Below are 16,167 nucleotides of genomic sequence, written 5' to 3' on the forward strand. Positions count from 1 at the left end.
TAGGAAAAGTGACAGCTCATTTTCTTTTTTGAGGCTTAAAAACATTTCTAAGGCCACATTACAGCGAGAGTTACTTGCTATGCTCAATTCTAGACCTCTGACTGATCTAGCCCCTGTATACAGTGAAATCTATTAGTCTGCTTTCAGTGCTCCAGGGAGAAGGGGAATATTCCCCAGTTCAGTTTGTCAGACATGGAAGGGACATGAGAATTTACAAAACTAATTTTTAAGATCGTACATAGCATTATGTTACAGCACTAGGAGTTTGAGATCCCTGACTACAAAAGTCACACTAGAATTAAAGTATGGGTGAAGTAAGATGATAAATATTCAATTTTGAAGTGTGGGTGGTCACCAAATTCATTAAATTATTTTTTCAACATTTTCATATAGAATATTATTCATGTAAAACTTCTCAAGTCTTTTTTAATGGTCTTTTCTTTAACCTGAGTCTAAAAGTGTCCTGCAGAACAAGTGAAAAAGTCTATGAGACACCCTGCCATACATGTAGGATTGGGGAGAGAATTCTAACAAGCTACCTATTTATCTTGAGTGGTAAACTTAGGTTTAGTAATTTTTCTTCAAAATAAGTTACTCAGTCAACAAGTTATCTAGACCCCAAACTTAACTTGTTCTTATATTGTTTCAATCAGTCAGCTAAGAAATCTGTTAGCAAGAGCAAAGAGTTATTCTGCTGTTTAATAGTAGTAATAGAATGATGTACTACTTACATTCAAAAGCTTCTTCACTTTCATTGTCTTCATCAGAACTGATCTCAGCATATTTTGGTTTCTCATTAACTGTGCTACGTTTGCGCTTGTTCATTTTCACACGTTCACAAAGTGGCATGGTGGATTCAATTTCTGCCAAGAGCTCAGGAGGCAACTCCTTTAACACTGACTGATCTATGCTACCTATTAATGAAGAGTAAGAAGAGCAAATGTGAATCTGAAGATAACAGTAAGGGACCAAACCTGTAGTTCTTTCTCAGGAGTAATTCTAATACAGCACCCACTAAATATCTCATAGTTAGATATTCTTGAAAGTAACTGATGTGTGTCCAAAGTTTTAGATTTTGTCAACTTTACAATTAAAATCATCATACTGCATCTCTTACGAATGTACTTTTAAAAAATGTTTATCAGCATATACATGATACAAATTCAACCAGCGACCTTCACATACACTTCCCTCACTCCCACTAAACAGGGTCTTATGTCAGTTGGTTCTCCAAATTTGCAGAAGTGTTTAAAAAAATTAGGCTAACTCAGGATTCAGTATGCATCCTGGCACATTTCTACTTATTCTGCAACATCTCCTTTACCAGTGCACATAAGAGGATTACTTTGCAATATCAGCAGGTGGAGACAAAAGCAATCAGAATTTACAAGGTTGTTAACCTTAAAATAAGGCCAGATGACTAGCACATCTCAATTGTTTCATATGTGGAAATACAACTTTTGGGGGGGCTATTACAGAGTTCATTTTTGTTGCTCTTTTCTTAAGCTTAACACAAACACTTAAAAAAAACTGAAGTGATTGATTAGGTACCAAATAAAAAGAAACAGCAAATAGTAGTACACTATTTTCTAATACTATTCCTTACAGTACCAGAAAGTTTATGTAGCATCATACTGTTATCATCACACATTTTGGTAGTGTTGTTAGGCCTATACAAGGCCAGGACCTCTTAAAGACACTCTTCTATAGGGAGGGTGTTGCATGTATTTCTTAGCAATCAGCCAGGGAAACCAAATTAGTTCAAAGACCAAGTATTATGCTTCAGCACCGGTTCCAATGCCCCAATCCTGCATAGACTTATACAGGTGCGTATATTTATGTAATACAGGTGCGTATATTTATGTACTGAATAGCTTCACTGAAGTTAATGAGACTACTCATAGCACAAAAAGCACGTGCATAAGTCTTTAGAGAATTGTGACCTAAATAAAGGCACGACAAAAAGCAACTATGGGAGGAAGACAAGGAGTGGCAGGGGAGAAGAACATGTTTCTGCAACTCAGTTTTTAGTATTTTCTTTCTTGTTGCATTCAGCAGGATAGGATCTGCTCTGTACAAATCACCTCTCATCAAATTCTCTTGAGAAGAGTAGAGGTTATTATATATACAGAGCCTCATTTGTTCAGGTTCATATAGAAATACCTGGAAAATCTAAGTTTATGCATAAGAAATGAGCCTTATGGTAACAAGCATTAGTCTAGAAAACACACACTAATGATTTTGCTCTGCTTCAAATTTACAAGATACTTATAAAAATTTAAAAGGACGCACAACTTAACTGTCAAACAGAAATGTGATTTTTATTTCCTAAAATATTTAAGATCAAATTTTCCTCGATGTTTTATTTTCAATGTATTTAGTTTTTGCATTTGATAGGCTTTAGTGTATAGTTTGTTTTACTGTTAGCATACTGCACAGTCAGTCACTTTTTCCTCTAGTTTGTGTGCCTTTTTGAACAGTAGTATAGGAGGGGAAAACATTTTGCAGTTTTCTTTAGAAAAGATTTATAAAACCACAAAAATTGGCAGGAGGCAACAGGGGCAGGTGAATTACCTGAAATTCCATTTAAGTCTGGAAATTGACTAGGATACGTTGATGAAGTGCCTTTAAGATATTAGCTACCATGTATGTTAATCCTTTTTTATATTTGTACACTACAATATATTTGTAACAATCAAAATAATCATAATGAAACGTCATAATTTTACCAAGATACTTTATACTTAATACTTAGGAATCTTCACATTTTAAAATATAAAGACATTTTATGTATATGTATTTTACTGTACAGCATTGTAAACAAAAAAAATTCTGAATAGATATGTTGTCAGATACAATCCATCACTTTTCACATTTAGCAAAAATTAATACACCGGTGTACTCTTTAGAACAATTTACTACAGGACCTCTGTAAAGTCCTAACCACATCATAATCACACACATTGGTGAACCCTGTGAGAACATTGTTGCCCCCAACATGGTTAAAGCGTATTTCAGTTCTACAGTACAAACAAGATGGGTGTTATAACCTTGTCTGTGAAACACGATAAAGTTTTGCAGATCCAAATATAATATTTCCTAGTTAAAACAACATTTCTGTGATCCACAATTAAATAATACTGTAATCAGACATACTAGAAAAGTATGTAGGGAGGTTGGCATACAAAAATGTACTTTTTCTGAAAAAGTGCTCTAAAACAGCTTCAGTCTGAGGGTTCAAATGTATATTAAAAGCTTTGACAGTTAATATTAAAAAATTACTTTAAAAATAAATTCACGCAAGTAACCTGACAAGTCCTCGAGTTCAGTGATCAAAAAAAGACATCTTGTTACGCTTTTCCAGAATAATGTTTTTCCCTAAAATTCTTAGATTCACATAAACAATTTCAGCCTGTACCTGTAATTACAAAAAACACCTTTAATTTTAATTAAAATACCTTCCTAGTTGATCATCTAAATTAATAATACAAATTATCAGTTGATTTTATTCTGAGAAATGTCATGGTATTTGCATTTATTTTACAACCTGAAAAAAAAGTAAATTGGTTCCCTCACCTTCCTTTATTTACACTATCCAATAATACGATCAGAAGTCTTTCACGGTATAGCATTTTGTCTGTTGGAATCTTTATTTTACTACAAAAGACTAAAAGCCTATTGTACAATTAAATGCCCCCAAACTTAGTTAATCCAGAGGTAAGGTTGCCCAGTAGCGCATTGTGACATCCCAGAATACAGTGTGGCTAAATTTAAACCACTATGAACCAGGAAATGAAGAGTTAAGACACATGCTACCCTTGCAATGCAACTTTAACTTTACCAGCTGGAGATGGCAACAAACACTAGGAATGGCTCCATAAGGGTGGTGTAAAGATTAACAAACCATCAAGGAGAATGGATTCCCCATCTTTGAATGCCTTCAAACCAAGATTTACTAAAAGATGTTTTAGTCAATCACAAGTTAACAGGCTCAGTACAGGCATAACTGGATGAAATTCTCTAGCCTGAGATACGCAAGTTATCAGATTAGATGGTCTACTGTCCCTTCTAGTCTTAACATCAATGAATTTATAATAAGTAGATACGAGAAAGGATTAAGCCAATGTGCCATTGCTTGTACTCTCTTCCACAGATTCGAATTCCAGCATTTATCGACATGCAGTCCAGCTGCGTTCACTATCTTAGGCGTAGCTGTACTGAATGGATAAGGGATTAGAAGAAGCAGCCTGGCTACAATATGAAGAGAAACACATATGGAATATGAGGGATCAAAGATGCCTCATTTGAGCATTGAACTTTGTAGGCTGTGTCAGTAGAAGTGCATAAGGGTGTCCTTCTTGCCATAGGAATTATCAGCAGCCTGGTGACAGTGGTTTCCAGGGTTTAGTGACAGGATAATAAAAGGCAATGTCTCAGAAGAAATCCTCAGCACAAAGGTGAAGGGGTGATAATATTTAATGAGTCTGGTGTTATTTGCGTGGAGTAAGGTTAGTGTTTGAATGTTGGCCAGGTGCAGGTAGCTCCTGTTTACTACACCTGACATACACCCGAATTTTGCCTTAGCAGATAGAAGGTGTTAGACTTGGTCCTTAAGTGCACGTTTCATTTGCAATGTGTTCTGTAGCATCTGTGAGGACAGAGTGCTAGTACATGCGCTATTAATGTGTTGGGGGTATGCCTAAAGAGGGCAAAAGTAAAGTTGCATTGTGGGGCTCGTGAATCTTAACTCTTCATTTCCTGGTTTTCAAAGGTTTAAGTTTAGTCACTCTTCACAAGGCTCTACCGTGCAACTTTAACTCTGTTTTAATAAAGTTTTAAGGCATTTAATTGCCTTGTTTTTTAAAAAAAATAGTTTCTCAGTATTTGCACACACCACAACTCATCTTCCCCACTCCACTGCCTCTGGCTCCTTGCCACTGATTATTCTAGGCATAGAATGTAGTGTAGTGGTTGCACGTTTGTCCTTCCACTACTCTTGCATCATCTCCTTATCTCGTCTTCTGCCTGTCCAGCCCACTGATTCTCCCACCTCAGTCCTTCTGCCCATGGAGAAGCAGGCATCAGCCTGGGACCTGCATGTTAAGGAGCTAGGGTAAGGACACAGAAACAGTCCAGGGACTTGCATGGAGTCAGTGGAGACATTTTTGAAGGGGGACAGACATGGGACCACATCAGAGGAACCACTGTCCTGTGGTTAGGACACTAACCTGGAACGTGAGAGGATCTGGATACAATTCCTGGACTTTGGGCAAGGCACTTAGGTTTTGTCTACAAAGGAAGTTATAGAGATCATAATATTGCCATAACGTTCTCTGCGGATGTTTATTTCTCAATAAGAATGGTTTTTTTTTCTCTCTCATTTCTTAAACCATTTTCAAAGCAACATAACCTAAACTGGAGAAAGACACTCTTGACACCAGAAGAAGAGTGTCTACACAGGGAGATAAGCTGGTAACTATAGCAGAACAAAGTCACACCTCATCTAATATTGGTACTGCTTCCCATGTAGACAAGACATTTGTTTCTGTCTCAGTTCTTCATCTGTAATATGGGAATAATAGCTATTGTGAAGATAAATACACTGAAGACTGAGGTGCTCAGATATTACAGTGATGAGGGGCAGATTAGTGCCTGTGATTGATGGATGTGGGTTTCTGGAGAGGACAGAATTGAAGTCACCTCAACATCCCCCACTGCACAGCTCTGATTCCCTACCTTCCACCCCACTCTTCCCTGCACTGTTCCAACACTCCCCCTCATTGCTCTGACCTCCCATAAACTCCCCAACAGCTCAGACTACCCTACCACAGCTCAGAGCTGCTCCCACTCGTCCAACATTACCTCCTTCATGCCTAATATCAAATGACTAAAATCAGTTGGGGGATGATTAAAATCATAGTTTTAGTCCCCGGTATGTTCAAAAAAAGTTAGAAGAACCAGGTGATTTTATAAAATGTTGGGTTGTTTAGGGGACTGTATCTTGGAGAGCTCTTGCTCAACTGACCCTAAACTTAAACCAATAACTATCACACACCCCCATAAGATACAGCAAATTTCAAGGCAATCTGGATAAAGATGCAGATTTTAGAGCATTTAGAATAGCAGGCCTTTAACTAGAAAGCAATGAAAAACCCCAGCTATAGCACAGCATGAGCTCTTTTGTACCAGCGGCCACATAGTGGAAGCCAATGGAGGCTGTGAGACAGTTTTGATTAGTAATCGAAGTACACGACTAGGAATCATTTCCACAAGGTGGTTTTTCTTCCTTAGTGTCCTTTTCTGAACTTCTCACCTTTACCTATTTCTAAAATGAGGCTAGTACAACCCACTTTTGACAAATGCTTTGAGATCTTTGAAAGAAAAATATGAAGTGCAAAATCATATAATAGTACTCTGTTTAAAATGAAGTAGCATTGGAGACCCAAATAAATAATTTCAATGCCTTGTGAAACTAATTCAACAATTCTGTGAACAATTGATCATGATATTATTTTGTTTATTTTGTGTGAATCTGACCTTCACTATTATCACTATTCTTGAACTTTAGAGACACTGTTGGCAGATTCATGACCAAATATGATTAATTTGAAATTTTGTTTTTATTTGATAAGTGTGGTGGGGGGAGGTTGTTTTGTTTTGTGCACAAATGTAATGCTTAGTATCTTTTTTACCAATATGGAAGTTTTGATTTTGTAATTGATGTGACCCACAGATTTGTCATACCCTGTGTTATAAAAACAAATTAAAATTTGAGCCATAAATCCTCTTGAATACGACGGTTACTCACCTTTGTAACTGTTGTTCTTCGAGATGTGCTGCTCATATCCATTCCAATTAGGTGTGCGCGTGCCGCGTGCACGTTCGTCGGAGACTTTTTACCCTAGCAACACTCGGTGGGCCAGCAGGTCGCCCCCTGGAGTGGTGCCGGTATGGCGCCCGATATATACCCCTGCTGGCCCGCCCGCTCCTCAGTTCCTTCTTGCCGGCTACTCCAACAGAGGGGAAGGAGGGCGGGTGTGGAATGGATATGAGCAACACATCTCGAAGAACAACAGTTACAAAGGTGAGTAACCGTCTTTTCTTCTTCGAGTGCTTGCTCATATCCATTCCAATTAGGTGATTCCCAAGCCTTACCTAGGCGGTTGGGTCGGAGCGAGACGTAGCAGACTGTAAAACCGCTGCACCAAAAGTGGCATCGTCTCTAGCTTGCTGGACCAGCGCATAGTGTGATGCGAAGGTGTGTACGGAAGACCATGTGGCCGCACGGCAGATTTCCTGTATGGGGACATGAGCCAAAAACGCGGCCGACGAAGCCTGGGCCCTGGTAGAATGGGCGGTAAGGGTCCCCGCTGGCACACGGGCCAAGTCATAGCATGTCCTGATGCAGGACGTGACCCAGGATGCGATACGCTGGGAGGAGATTGCCATGCCTCTCATTCGTTCCGCTACTGCCACAAACAATTGTGGTGAACGTCGGAAGGGTTTAGTTCTCTCAATGTAGAACGCGAGAGCCCTTCGGACATCCAAGGAGTGGAGCTGTTGCTCTCTTCGGGATGAATGCGGCTTTGGGTAAAAGACTGGCAGGAAGACGTCTTGGTTAATATGGAAGGCGGAGACTACCTTAGGGAGGAACGCCGGGTGTGGTCGCAGCTGTACCTTGTCCTTATGGAACACCGTATACGGAGGGTCCACGGTCAGAGCCCGAAGCTCCGAGACTCGCCGGGCCGACGTAATAGCGACTAGGAAGGCCACCTTCCAGGACAGGTACAGCAGCGAGCATGTGGCTAAGGGTTCGAAGGGGGGCGCCATGAGCCTGGTAAGGACAAGGTTCAGGTCCCAAGTAGGGGCAGGCCGTTTGACCTGAGGGTATAGTCGCTCCAGGCCCTTGATAAATCTTGACACCATCGGGTGAGAAAACATGGACTTGCCAGCCTAGCCTGGATGGAAGGTGGATATAGCCGTGAGGTGGACGCGCAGAGAGGAGATCGCCAAGCCCTGCTGCTTGAGAGACCACACGTAGTCCAAAATGGTGGGGACGAGCGCGGCGAGTGGGTCGTGGCCATGCTGGCTACACCAGCAGCAGAAGCGTTTCCACTTCGCTAGGTAGGTTGAACGCGTGGAAGGCTTCCTGCTGCCCAACAACACTTGCTGTACTGCATCGGAACAGCGCAACTCGGACTGGCTTAGCCAGCCAGGAGCCATGCAGACAGATGGAGGGACTATAGATCCGGATGGCGCATCCTGCCGAAGTCCTGTGTGATCAGGTCCGGCCAAAGAGGTAGGGCAATCGGATTCGCCAGGAACAGATCGAGCAGCATGGTGTACCAAGGCTGCCGCGGCCATGCCGGAGAGATCAGGATGAGGTGGGCCTTGTCTCTCCGGACCTTGATCAGGACTCGGTGGACGAGAGGGAAGGGTGGAAAGGCATAGCAAAGACGACCCGTCCACGGTATAAGGAACGCGTCCGACAGTGAGCCCGGGGAGCAACCCTGTAGAGAGCAGAATACCTGGCATTTCCTGTTCAATCTGGAGGCGAACAGATCTATCTGGGGAAACCCCCACCTCTGGAAAATGACATAGAGGACGCCCGGACGGATGGACCATTCGTGGGACAGGAAGGATCTGCTCAGGTGATCCGCAAGGGTGTTCCACACTCCCGGGAGAAAGGAGGCCACTAGATGAATAGAGTGGCCTATGCAAAAGTCCCACAGACGTATTGCTTCCTGACAAAGCGGGGAGGACCTGGTCCCGCCCTGCTTGTTGATGTAATACATGGCCGTTGTGTTGTCCATGAATACCGCAACACAATGGCCATGCAAATGGCGTTGGAATGTCTGGCATGCTAGGTGAACTGCCCGAAGCTCCCGCACATTGATGTGAAGAGTCAACTCTCTCTGTGACCATAGACCCTGTGTACACAGGGTCCCCAGGTGCGCACCCCAGCCCAGCGATGACGCGTCCGTTGTCAGGGACGCTGAGGGCTGAGGGGCGTGAAACGGTAGGCCCGCACACACTTGGGAGGGCGTGTCCACCAGTCTAGGGAACTTAGAACAATCGGTGGAATCATTACAATTGTGTCTATGGCATCCCTGCCTGGTCGATAGACCGACGCGAGCCAGGTCTGCAGCAGGCGCATGCGGAGTCTTGCATGTCTGGTGACGAAGGTGCATGCGGCCATGTGCCCCAGGAGAGCGAGGCACGTTCGAGCAGACGTGGTCGGGAAGGCCTGCAGGCTTGTGACCATGGACACTATGGCTTGGAATCGGTGCCGGGGGAGGCTGGCCATCGCGAGATTGGAGTCTAGCACTGCCCCGATGAACTCTATGCTCCACGTAGGCACCAGAGTGGACTTGTCCGGGTTGATGGTCAGACCTAGACTCGCAAACAGCTCCCTGATGATGGTGATGTGCCCAGTCACCTGCGCCTCCAACGTGCCTCGAATGAGCCAGTCGTCGAGGTAAGGCAAGACATGGATACGACGGCGGCGCAGGGCAGCGGCGACGACCGCCATACACTTGGTGAACACCCAGGGGGCTGAGGAGAGCCCAAAGGGGAGGACCGTGAACTGGTAGTGGTCCTGATTTACCACAAAGCGAAGATACCGCCTGTGTGGGGGAAAGATCGCAATGTGGAAGTATGCGTCTTTTATGTCGAGAGCAGCGTACCAATCTCCGGGATCCAAGGAGGGAATGATGGTTCCTAAGGTTACCATGCGGAACTTGAACTTTTTGATGAATTTGTTCAGGCCTCGCAGGTCCAGGATGGATCGAAGGCCCCTTTTTGACTTGGGAATTAAGTAGTACCGGGAATAAAACCCGTTGCCCCTTAGCTCCCTTGGCACCTCCTCTATAGCTCCAATGAGCAGGAGCTTGTGAACCTCCTGGATGATCAGTTGCTCGTGAGAGGGGTCCCTGAAGAGGGACGAGGAGGGAGGATGGGAGGGGGGGTGGAGAAACAAACTGAAGATGGTAACCAAACTGCACCGTGCGCCGGACCCAACGATCCGAGGTTAGCTGAGACCATGACGGCAGGAAGGGGCAGAGGCGGTTGAGGAAATGAAGTGGATCCAGGGAAGGGATTGGTAAGCTGCTCTCGGGCGCACCTTCAAAAGTTCGCCTTGGGTCCCTTCAGTGGCTTGTCGGACCCGGAAGTATTACCCTTTTGAGGACCTGGTTGACGTCTACGGTTCGGCCGACCTCGCCTCCGGTTGAAATCTTGTCTGGGGCAAGGTGGGGGGTAAGTGCGCTGATGGTAGGGGAGGAATGGCCTTCTCTGAATCTAGGGCGTGTGCATTCCCAGTGACCGCATGATGACTCGGTTATCCTTCAGGCTCTGTAGCCTGGGATCTGTCCTCTCAGAGAAAAGGCCCTGCCCATCAAATGGCAGGTCCTGAATCGTGTACTGTAGCTCCGGCGGAGTCCGGAAGACTGCAGCCACGATATACGGCGCATGGCTACGCCCAATGCCAGTGTTCTTGCTGCCGAATCTGCGGCATCCAAGGACGCTTGTAGGGAGGTCCTGGCGACCCTCCTGCCCTCTTCCAGGAGAGATGAAAATTCCTGGTGTGAGTCCTGGGGAAGCAGCTCCGTAAATTTGCCGATAGCCTCCCAGGTGTTGTGGCTGTAGCGACTCACGAGGGCTTGCTGGTTCGCCACACGGAGCTGAAGGCCTCCCGCGGAGTAAACCTTGTGGCCCAGCAAGTCCATGCGCCTGGCTTCCCTGGATTTTGGCGCAGGAGCTTGTTGGCCGTGGCGCTCCCGCTCATTGACTGACTGTACCACCAAGGAGCAGGGAGCGGGGTGTACATAGAGGTACTCATACCCCTTGGATGGTACCATATCCTTCCTTTCCACTCCGCGGGCAGTGGGTGGAATGGAGGCCGGAGACTGCCAGATGGTATCCGTCTTTGCCTGGATCGACTTGATGAAGGGGAGGGCTACCCTGGTCGGTGCCTCCGCAGAAAGGATGCTCACCACCGGGTCCTCCACTTCCGGGACTTCCTCGATAGGGAGGTTTATGTTCTGGGCAACTCACCTCAGAAGGTCCTGGTGTGCCCGGAGATCAATCGGAGGGGGCCCTGATGAAGATGTGCCCACTACCACCTCATCTGGGGACGAGGAAGAAGACACCCTAGGGAGGAATGGTTCCTGAACTGAAGCCTCGTCCAGAGGGACCTCCACTTCCCGAGCATCCTGCTGCGCCAGCGGATCCATAGGGGCTTCCTCCAAACTTGTGGGGGGGGGGGGGGCGGCTGACCGTGGCCTCCGGTGCTCGATGCTCCGATTGGCGGGAGCGAGCGGGGCCCGAAGGTTCGCCCTGGGCTTGGTGGTATGCCCAGGGCGTCCAAAAGGACCATTGTGGTGGTCCCTGGTCCGGGTGGGCCTGCACATCTGAACTCCCGTAAGAGGCGCTGTCCATTCGGGAGGAAGCGGACGAGTGCCTTGAAGGCCATGGAGGAGCCGTCGATGACTGCGTCAGGCCTCTGCGCACCCCGACGTCGCTGCATGGTGCCGGCGAGCAGTACCGGGAATCATGGTGGTACCTTGATCTGGACCGGGACCTGCTACCAGCTCGGTGCCGGGAGGTCGACCGGTGCCGTCCGCTGCTGTGCCGGGATCGGCTGCGGTAGGAACGTTGGTGCCGTGATCTAGACCGGTGCCGAGAGTAGTACGACGGCGACCGGGATCCTGAACAGTGCCGTGAGTACGACCGGTGCCGCAGGTAGCGGTCTCGGGACTGCGAGCGGCGTCTGGATCTCGAGCAGCGTCGCTGAGAGTGGTCCCTCGATCTGGAACGGGACCGATGCCCAGTAGTGCCCGGTGAATGCGGCCGCACCATGGCGGGCTTGCCCATCGATTGGAGAACCCGCACCGGCGGTGCTGGGGGTTGGGGCAGCTCGGGCTCTGTCATGGTGATGAGGTCGCGTGCAACGGAGAAGGTCTCCGGCGTGGAGGGCGCGACGAGCTCAACCGCTGTTCTCACAGGGGAGCTGAGATGCACCGGACTCAACGGTCCCTGAGGAGCCGGAGTCGACGGTGCGACGACGCTCGGTACCGCGGCGGATGAAGGTGCCGGGCGGTCAGGTTTGGAGGCACGCTCCGACTGCGGTGCAGTTGTAGGCACCACGGGAGCCCTGTGCTTCTTGCTCCTCGGGGAGAGGGAGCGGTGCCAGCTAGGGTGCCGGGCCGGTGTCGAGCGGGAAGTCGAAGCCTTTGCCGGTGCCGGGCAGTCCGGAGCAGAGGCACCACTTGGCCCTGGTGCCGGAGTCGTTGCCGACGGTGGGGGAGTCAGCGCTGCCTCCATCAAGATCTGCTTCAGGCGACTGTCCCGCTCCTTCTTCGTTCGGGGCTTGAACGCCTTGCAGATCCGGCACTTGTCCACGAGGTGGGACTCGCCTAGGCACCTCAGGCAGGAGTCGTGTGGATCTCCTGTTGGCATCGGCCGATGACAGGCCGCACAAGGCTTAAAGCCGGATGAACTGGGCATGGGCCCCGGCACCGCGGGGAGGAAAAGGGGCGAACCCCCGATCCTCTGTATAACTATCTACAACTACACTTACTAACTTTATAACTACAACTATTACTATAACAACAGAACTATATACACTAAACTGCAAAAGAGTGAAACGCTAGGGAGGTGGAGAACGGCTAGCCGTGGTCCACAGTTCCAGCGACCGACACGGGCGGTAAGAAGGAACTGAGGAGCGGGCGGGCCAGCAGGGGTATATATCGGGCGCCATACCAGCGCCACTCCAGGGGTTGACCTGCTGGCCCACCGAGTGTTGCTAGGGTAAAAAGTCTCCAATGAACGTGCACGCGGCACGCGCACACCTAATTGGAATGGATACGAGCAAGCACTCGAAGAAGAAGATATTGTTTTCAAAGCAGAAAGTGAAATTATGCCTTGATTTAAGTAGTTCCATAACTTTTTCCTCACATTAATTCAACTTCCGCTGAACGTAAACTTTCACTAAAAAAAAAAAAAAAAAAAAAAAAAGGCACATTTCTCCAATCATGAATGTCTAAAAGTAAGCAAGTACATCCAACATTCAGAAATCTAAATACATGGCTTCATTTTCAAAGGTGTTCACTTCTACCAGATTTGTGAGTGCTTAGCATCTCCGAAAAATTAGACCACAAGTTTCTAACACTGATATCTGCAAAGATAACCTTTCAAATGAGAACCAATTAAGTGCTGACTTTTTGACTCTGCAAAAGGACAGTCCATGTGTTATTCTATTTTTGTTCTCAAGGAGATGAATAAAATTTATAATAATCCAGTCAGTTTCAGGGCTGTGTTCAGAAATAGATGAGCATAATGTCAATTTCACTCTTTTGCAGCTTAGAGAATACTTGGCGCAGTAGCCAAGGCACTCGCTGGAGTGGAGAAGAAAAAAATAGAAGACAACCCACACAACTCACGGTAAACTGGACATGGAGAGAGGGGTGAGGTAACAGATCTCTCCTCTTTGCAGCAGCAAACTAAGATGAGAGAGAGAGGGATTGTGTATGTCTTCTTACATCTGACAACCAAGGGGTTTACAAGTTTATCTGATATTTGCTAAGGAATGGGCATACAAAAGATGAAGCTTCCAGAGCACTATGTTAGTATAAATCCTGAGAGTGGGAAGTGGTCAAGTCCTGTAGTGAGACTGGGATTCTGCAGGCCCTACTACCATAATAGCGGGAGCAGGTAAAATGTATGTTGTTGCTGGTTGATTAACTCCACCAGAGAGGTCCTTTGGGGCCATCTGCCTGTCCCAAGTCAGGATAAAGGAGGAGGGTTGGGCGTGGGGCTAGCAACTCCACCCCGTAAAAAAATCAACCTGCTACAGAAATGCCAACAATAGAGACAACAGAGACTTTTGCCCTGGAAAAAGAACGATCTTCAACTCGAAGATGCATGACGCTGGGTGGTAAAAGCCGTGAGGAAGCCACTAAGCCGATTACCCCTCTTGCAACCAGGAGGATTACCATAGGCACATGGAACGTAAGGACCATGTACGAGTCAAGAAAGACGGCGCAGGTCGCAGCAGAGATGAGGAGCAACAACCTGACCCTATTAGGCATTAGCGAGACAAGATGGACGCAAGCCGGGCAGAGACGACTGTTGACAGGAGAGTTGTTGACACAAGCAGCCAACTATCACCACCAGACAGGCACTGCGGTGGAACCCTCAAGGCAAGCGGAAAAGAGGCCGTCCAAGAAACACCTGGCGACGTGACCTTCAGGCTGATAGCAAAAAAACGGGCTATACCTGGAACCAGTTAGAACGAATGGCCCAGGATAGAGGATTCTGGAGATCTGTTGTTGGCGGCCCATACCCTGATTGAGGTGACGGGCATGAGTGAGTGAGTGCTGGTGGGATTGGGAGGGGCAAAAAAAACAGATTGCAGTAACGTGTGGGAAAACACTAAATCTCTCATCAGTTTACTACGTAAAAATTGAGTCTGAATTTCATTTATATATAGATAAACCTTTTTTTTTTTTTTTTTAAGTAGCATGGGGGAATCTGTCTCTCTTGCAGAATTTGTGGGATTTAAGGTTTTTGTGGGTAGGAGGGGGACAAAAATGCAAGAAACAGTGCAGTAGTGAGTGGGAGTAGGTATTGTGGGGTGGGATGGGAGCAGAATTTTAATAAGTCCCATGCAGGGTTCTAGCAAGTGATGAATTCTTTTTAAGGTTCCTCCCACTTTGTGTGTCAACTTCCGGCTAACACATCTGGGAAATTTTTCAAATGATGAACCTGTTCAACACAACCCAGACAGAGCAAAGCCTAGAATAAAACTGAATTAGAACTGTATCTCTGCTTGCGCTAGAATTATTAAAAAAAATGCATGTTATTACAAAGTCACATAACTGTATTTCTATCCTATTCAGAAGTTGAAAAAGCAAAGAAGATATTTCCCCCTAATTACAGCATTCTAGTAATGCTGTTTTGAATACCTGTATATTTAATATACGAATTTAACTAATTTAAAGCTTTTAATTGTGAATTTTCTTATAGTCCCTGTGTCAGGGCCCCTGCTGGAGGCCTTGTAGCCCTGCATCACCCTGCCCCAGAGTAGAGCAGTGAGAAATCCTCCAGGCAGCCTAGAGTGGCTGCAGAAGAGCGGCCAATTAGAGGAGCTGCTGGAGCGACCAATACGGAGCCAGAAGGGCCAGACAAAAAGCAAGTAGCAGAGCAGAGTCTTCAGTTGCTGTGTGGAGCTTCATGAGGTAGGCATGAGTGCCTGTTTCACTAGATGAACAGCAGGCCATGAACAGCTCACTGCAGAGAGCCCGCTGGCCAGAACTGAGCCCAAGAAAAGCTCTCAAGACCAGCTGACACACCCAACGGCCAGGGGGTGTTTGAGAGAGGCAGGTGCCACCCTGATGTAAGACCAAAAAAAGAAAAGCATGCTCACACCCGACCAACCAAAATGTGCTGCCCATGAGAGGCAGGTGCCTCCCCACAAAAAGACTGTGATTACAGGTATATCGGCTAGAGAAAAGGGGGCACTTGCAAGAGGTGGGTGCTGACCCAGTTACATTATGGTACTAGAAGTGGGACCTTCAGATCAACCTTGTCTAAAGGGAACTAAGTCAGAATTCACTGTTTTACTGCAAGCTTTTAACTGTTTTATTGCGTGACGCCAGAGCCAGAGCCCGAAGAACAGGCAGTGGCAGCAACTAAATAGTGAAGGCAGAGGCAGAGGCCAAAGGAAGGGAGAGGCAGAGGCAAAAGCAGTAAGACAATGAAGCCACAGAGGGCCAGAGCCAGAGGCAGCCACAGAAACAGGCAAGTTTTTAATTATTTATTGGGCAGAGCCAGAGCCCACAGAGAGCCAGAGGCAGAGGTAGCCCCAGTGGAGTACACCCTGACTAATAGGGGCATGAGAAAAGACTGGGGGGAAGAACCACCGCCTCAAACCTGTCTGAAGGGGGAGGCATGTGGCAGGGTGGACTAGGTCCTGAGGCCCCCTGCTGGGGGCCTTGTGGCCCTGCATCACTCTGCCCCAGAGTAGAGCAACGAAAAGTCCTCCAGGCAGCTTACAGTGGCTGCAGAAAAGCGGCCAATCAGAGGGGCTGCCAGAGAGACCAATAAGGGGCCAAAAGGGCCAGATAAAAGGCAAGCAGCAGAGCAGAGCCATCAGTTGCTGTGTGG

The 16,167-nt window shown here is 46.9% G+C and overlaps 1 protein-coding gene across 4 annotated transcripts in view; it reads right to left on the reverse strand.

Moving 5' to 3' along the window:
• NIPBL (NIPBL cohesin loading factor) overlaps window positions 1–16,167 on the reverse strand; it is a 328,437-nt gene that overhangs the window by 121,795 nt on the left and 190,475 nt on the right. For all 4 annotated transcript variants that reach the window (XM_030567521.1, XM_030567520.1, XM_030567523.1 and 1 more), the window contains one exon: window positions 732–914. In XM_030567521.1, the coding sequence (XP_030423381.1) occupies window positions 732–914 (183 nt within the window). The remainder of the gene's footprint in view (window positions 1–731; window positions 915–16,167) is intronic.

Source organism: Gopherus evgoodei, chromosome 6, assembly GCF_007399415.2.
Source record: "Gopherus evgoodei ecotype Sinaloan lineage chromosome 6, rGopEvg1_v1.p, whole genome shotgun sequence".
Taxonomy (NCBI): domain Eukaryota; kingdom Metazoa; phylum Chordata; order Testudines; family Testudinidae; genus Gopherus; species Gopherus evgoodei.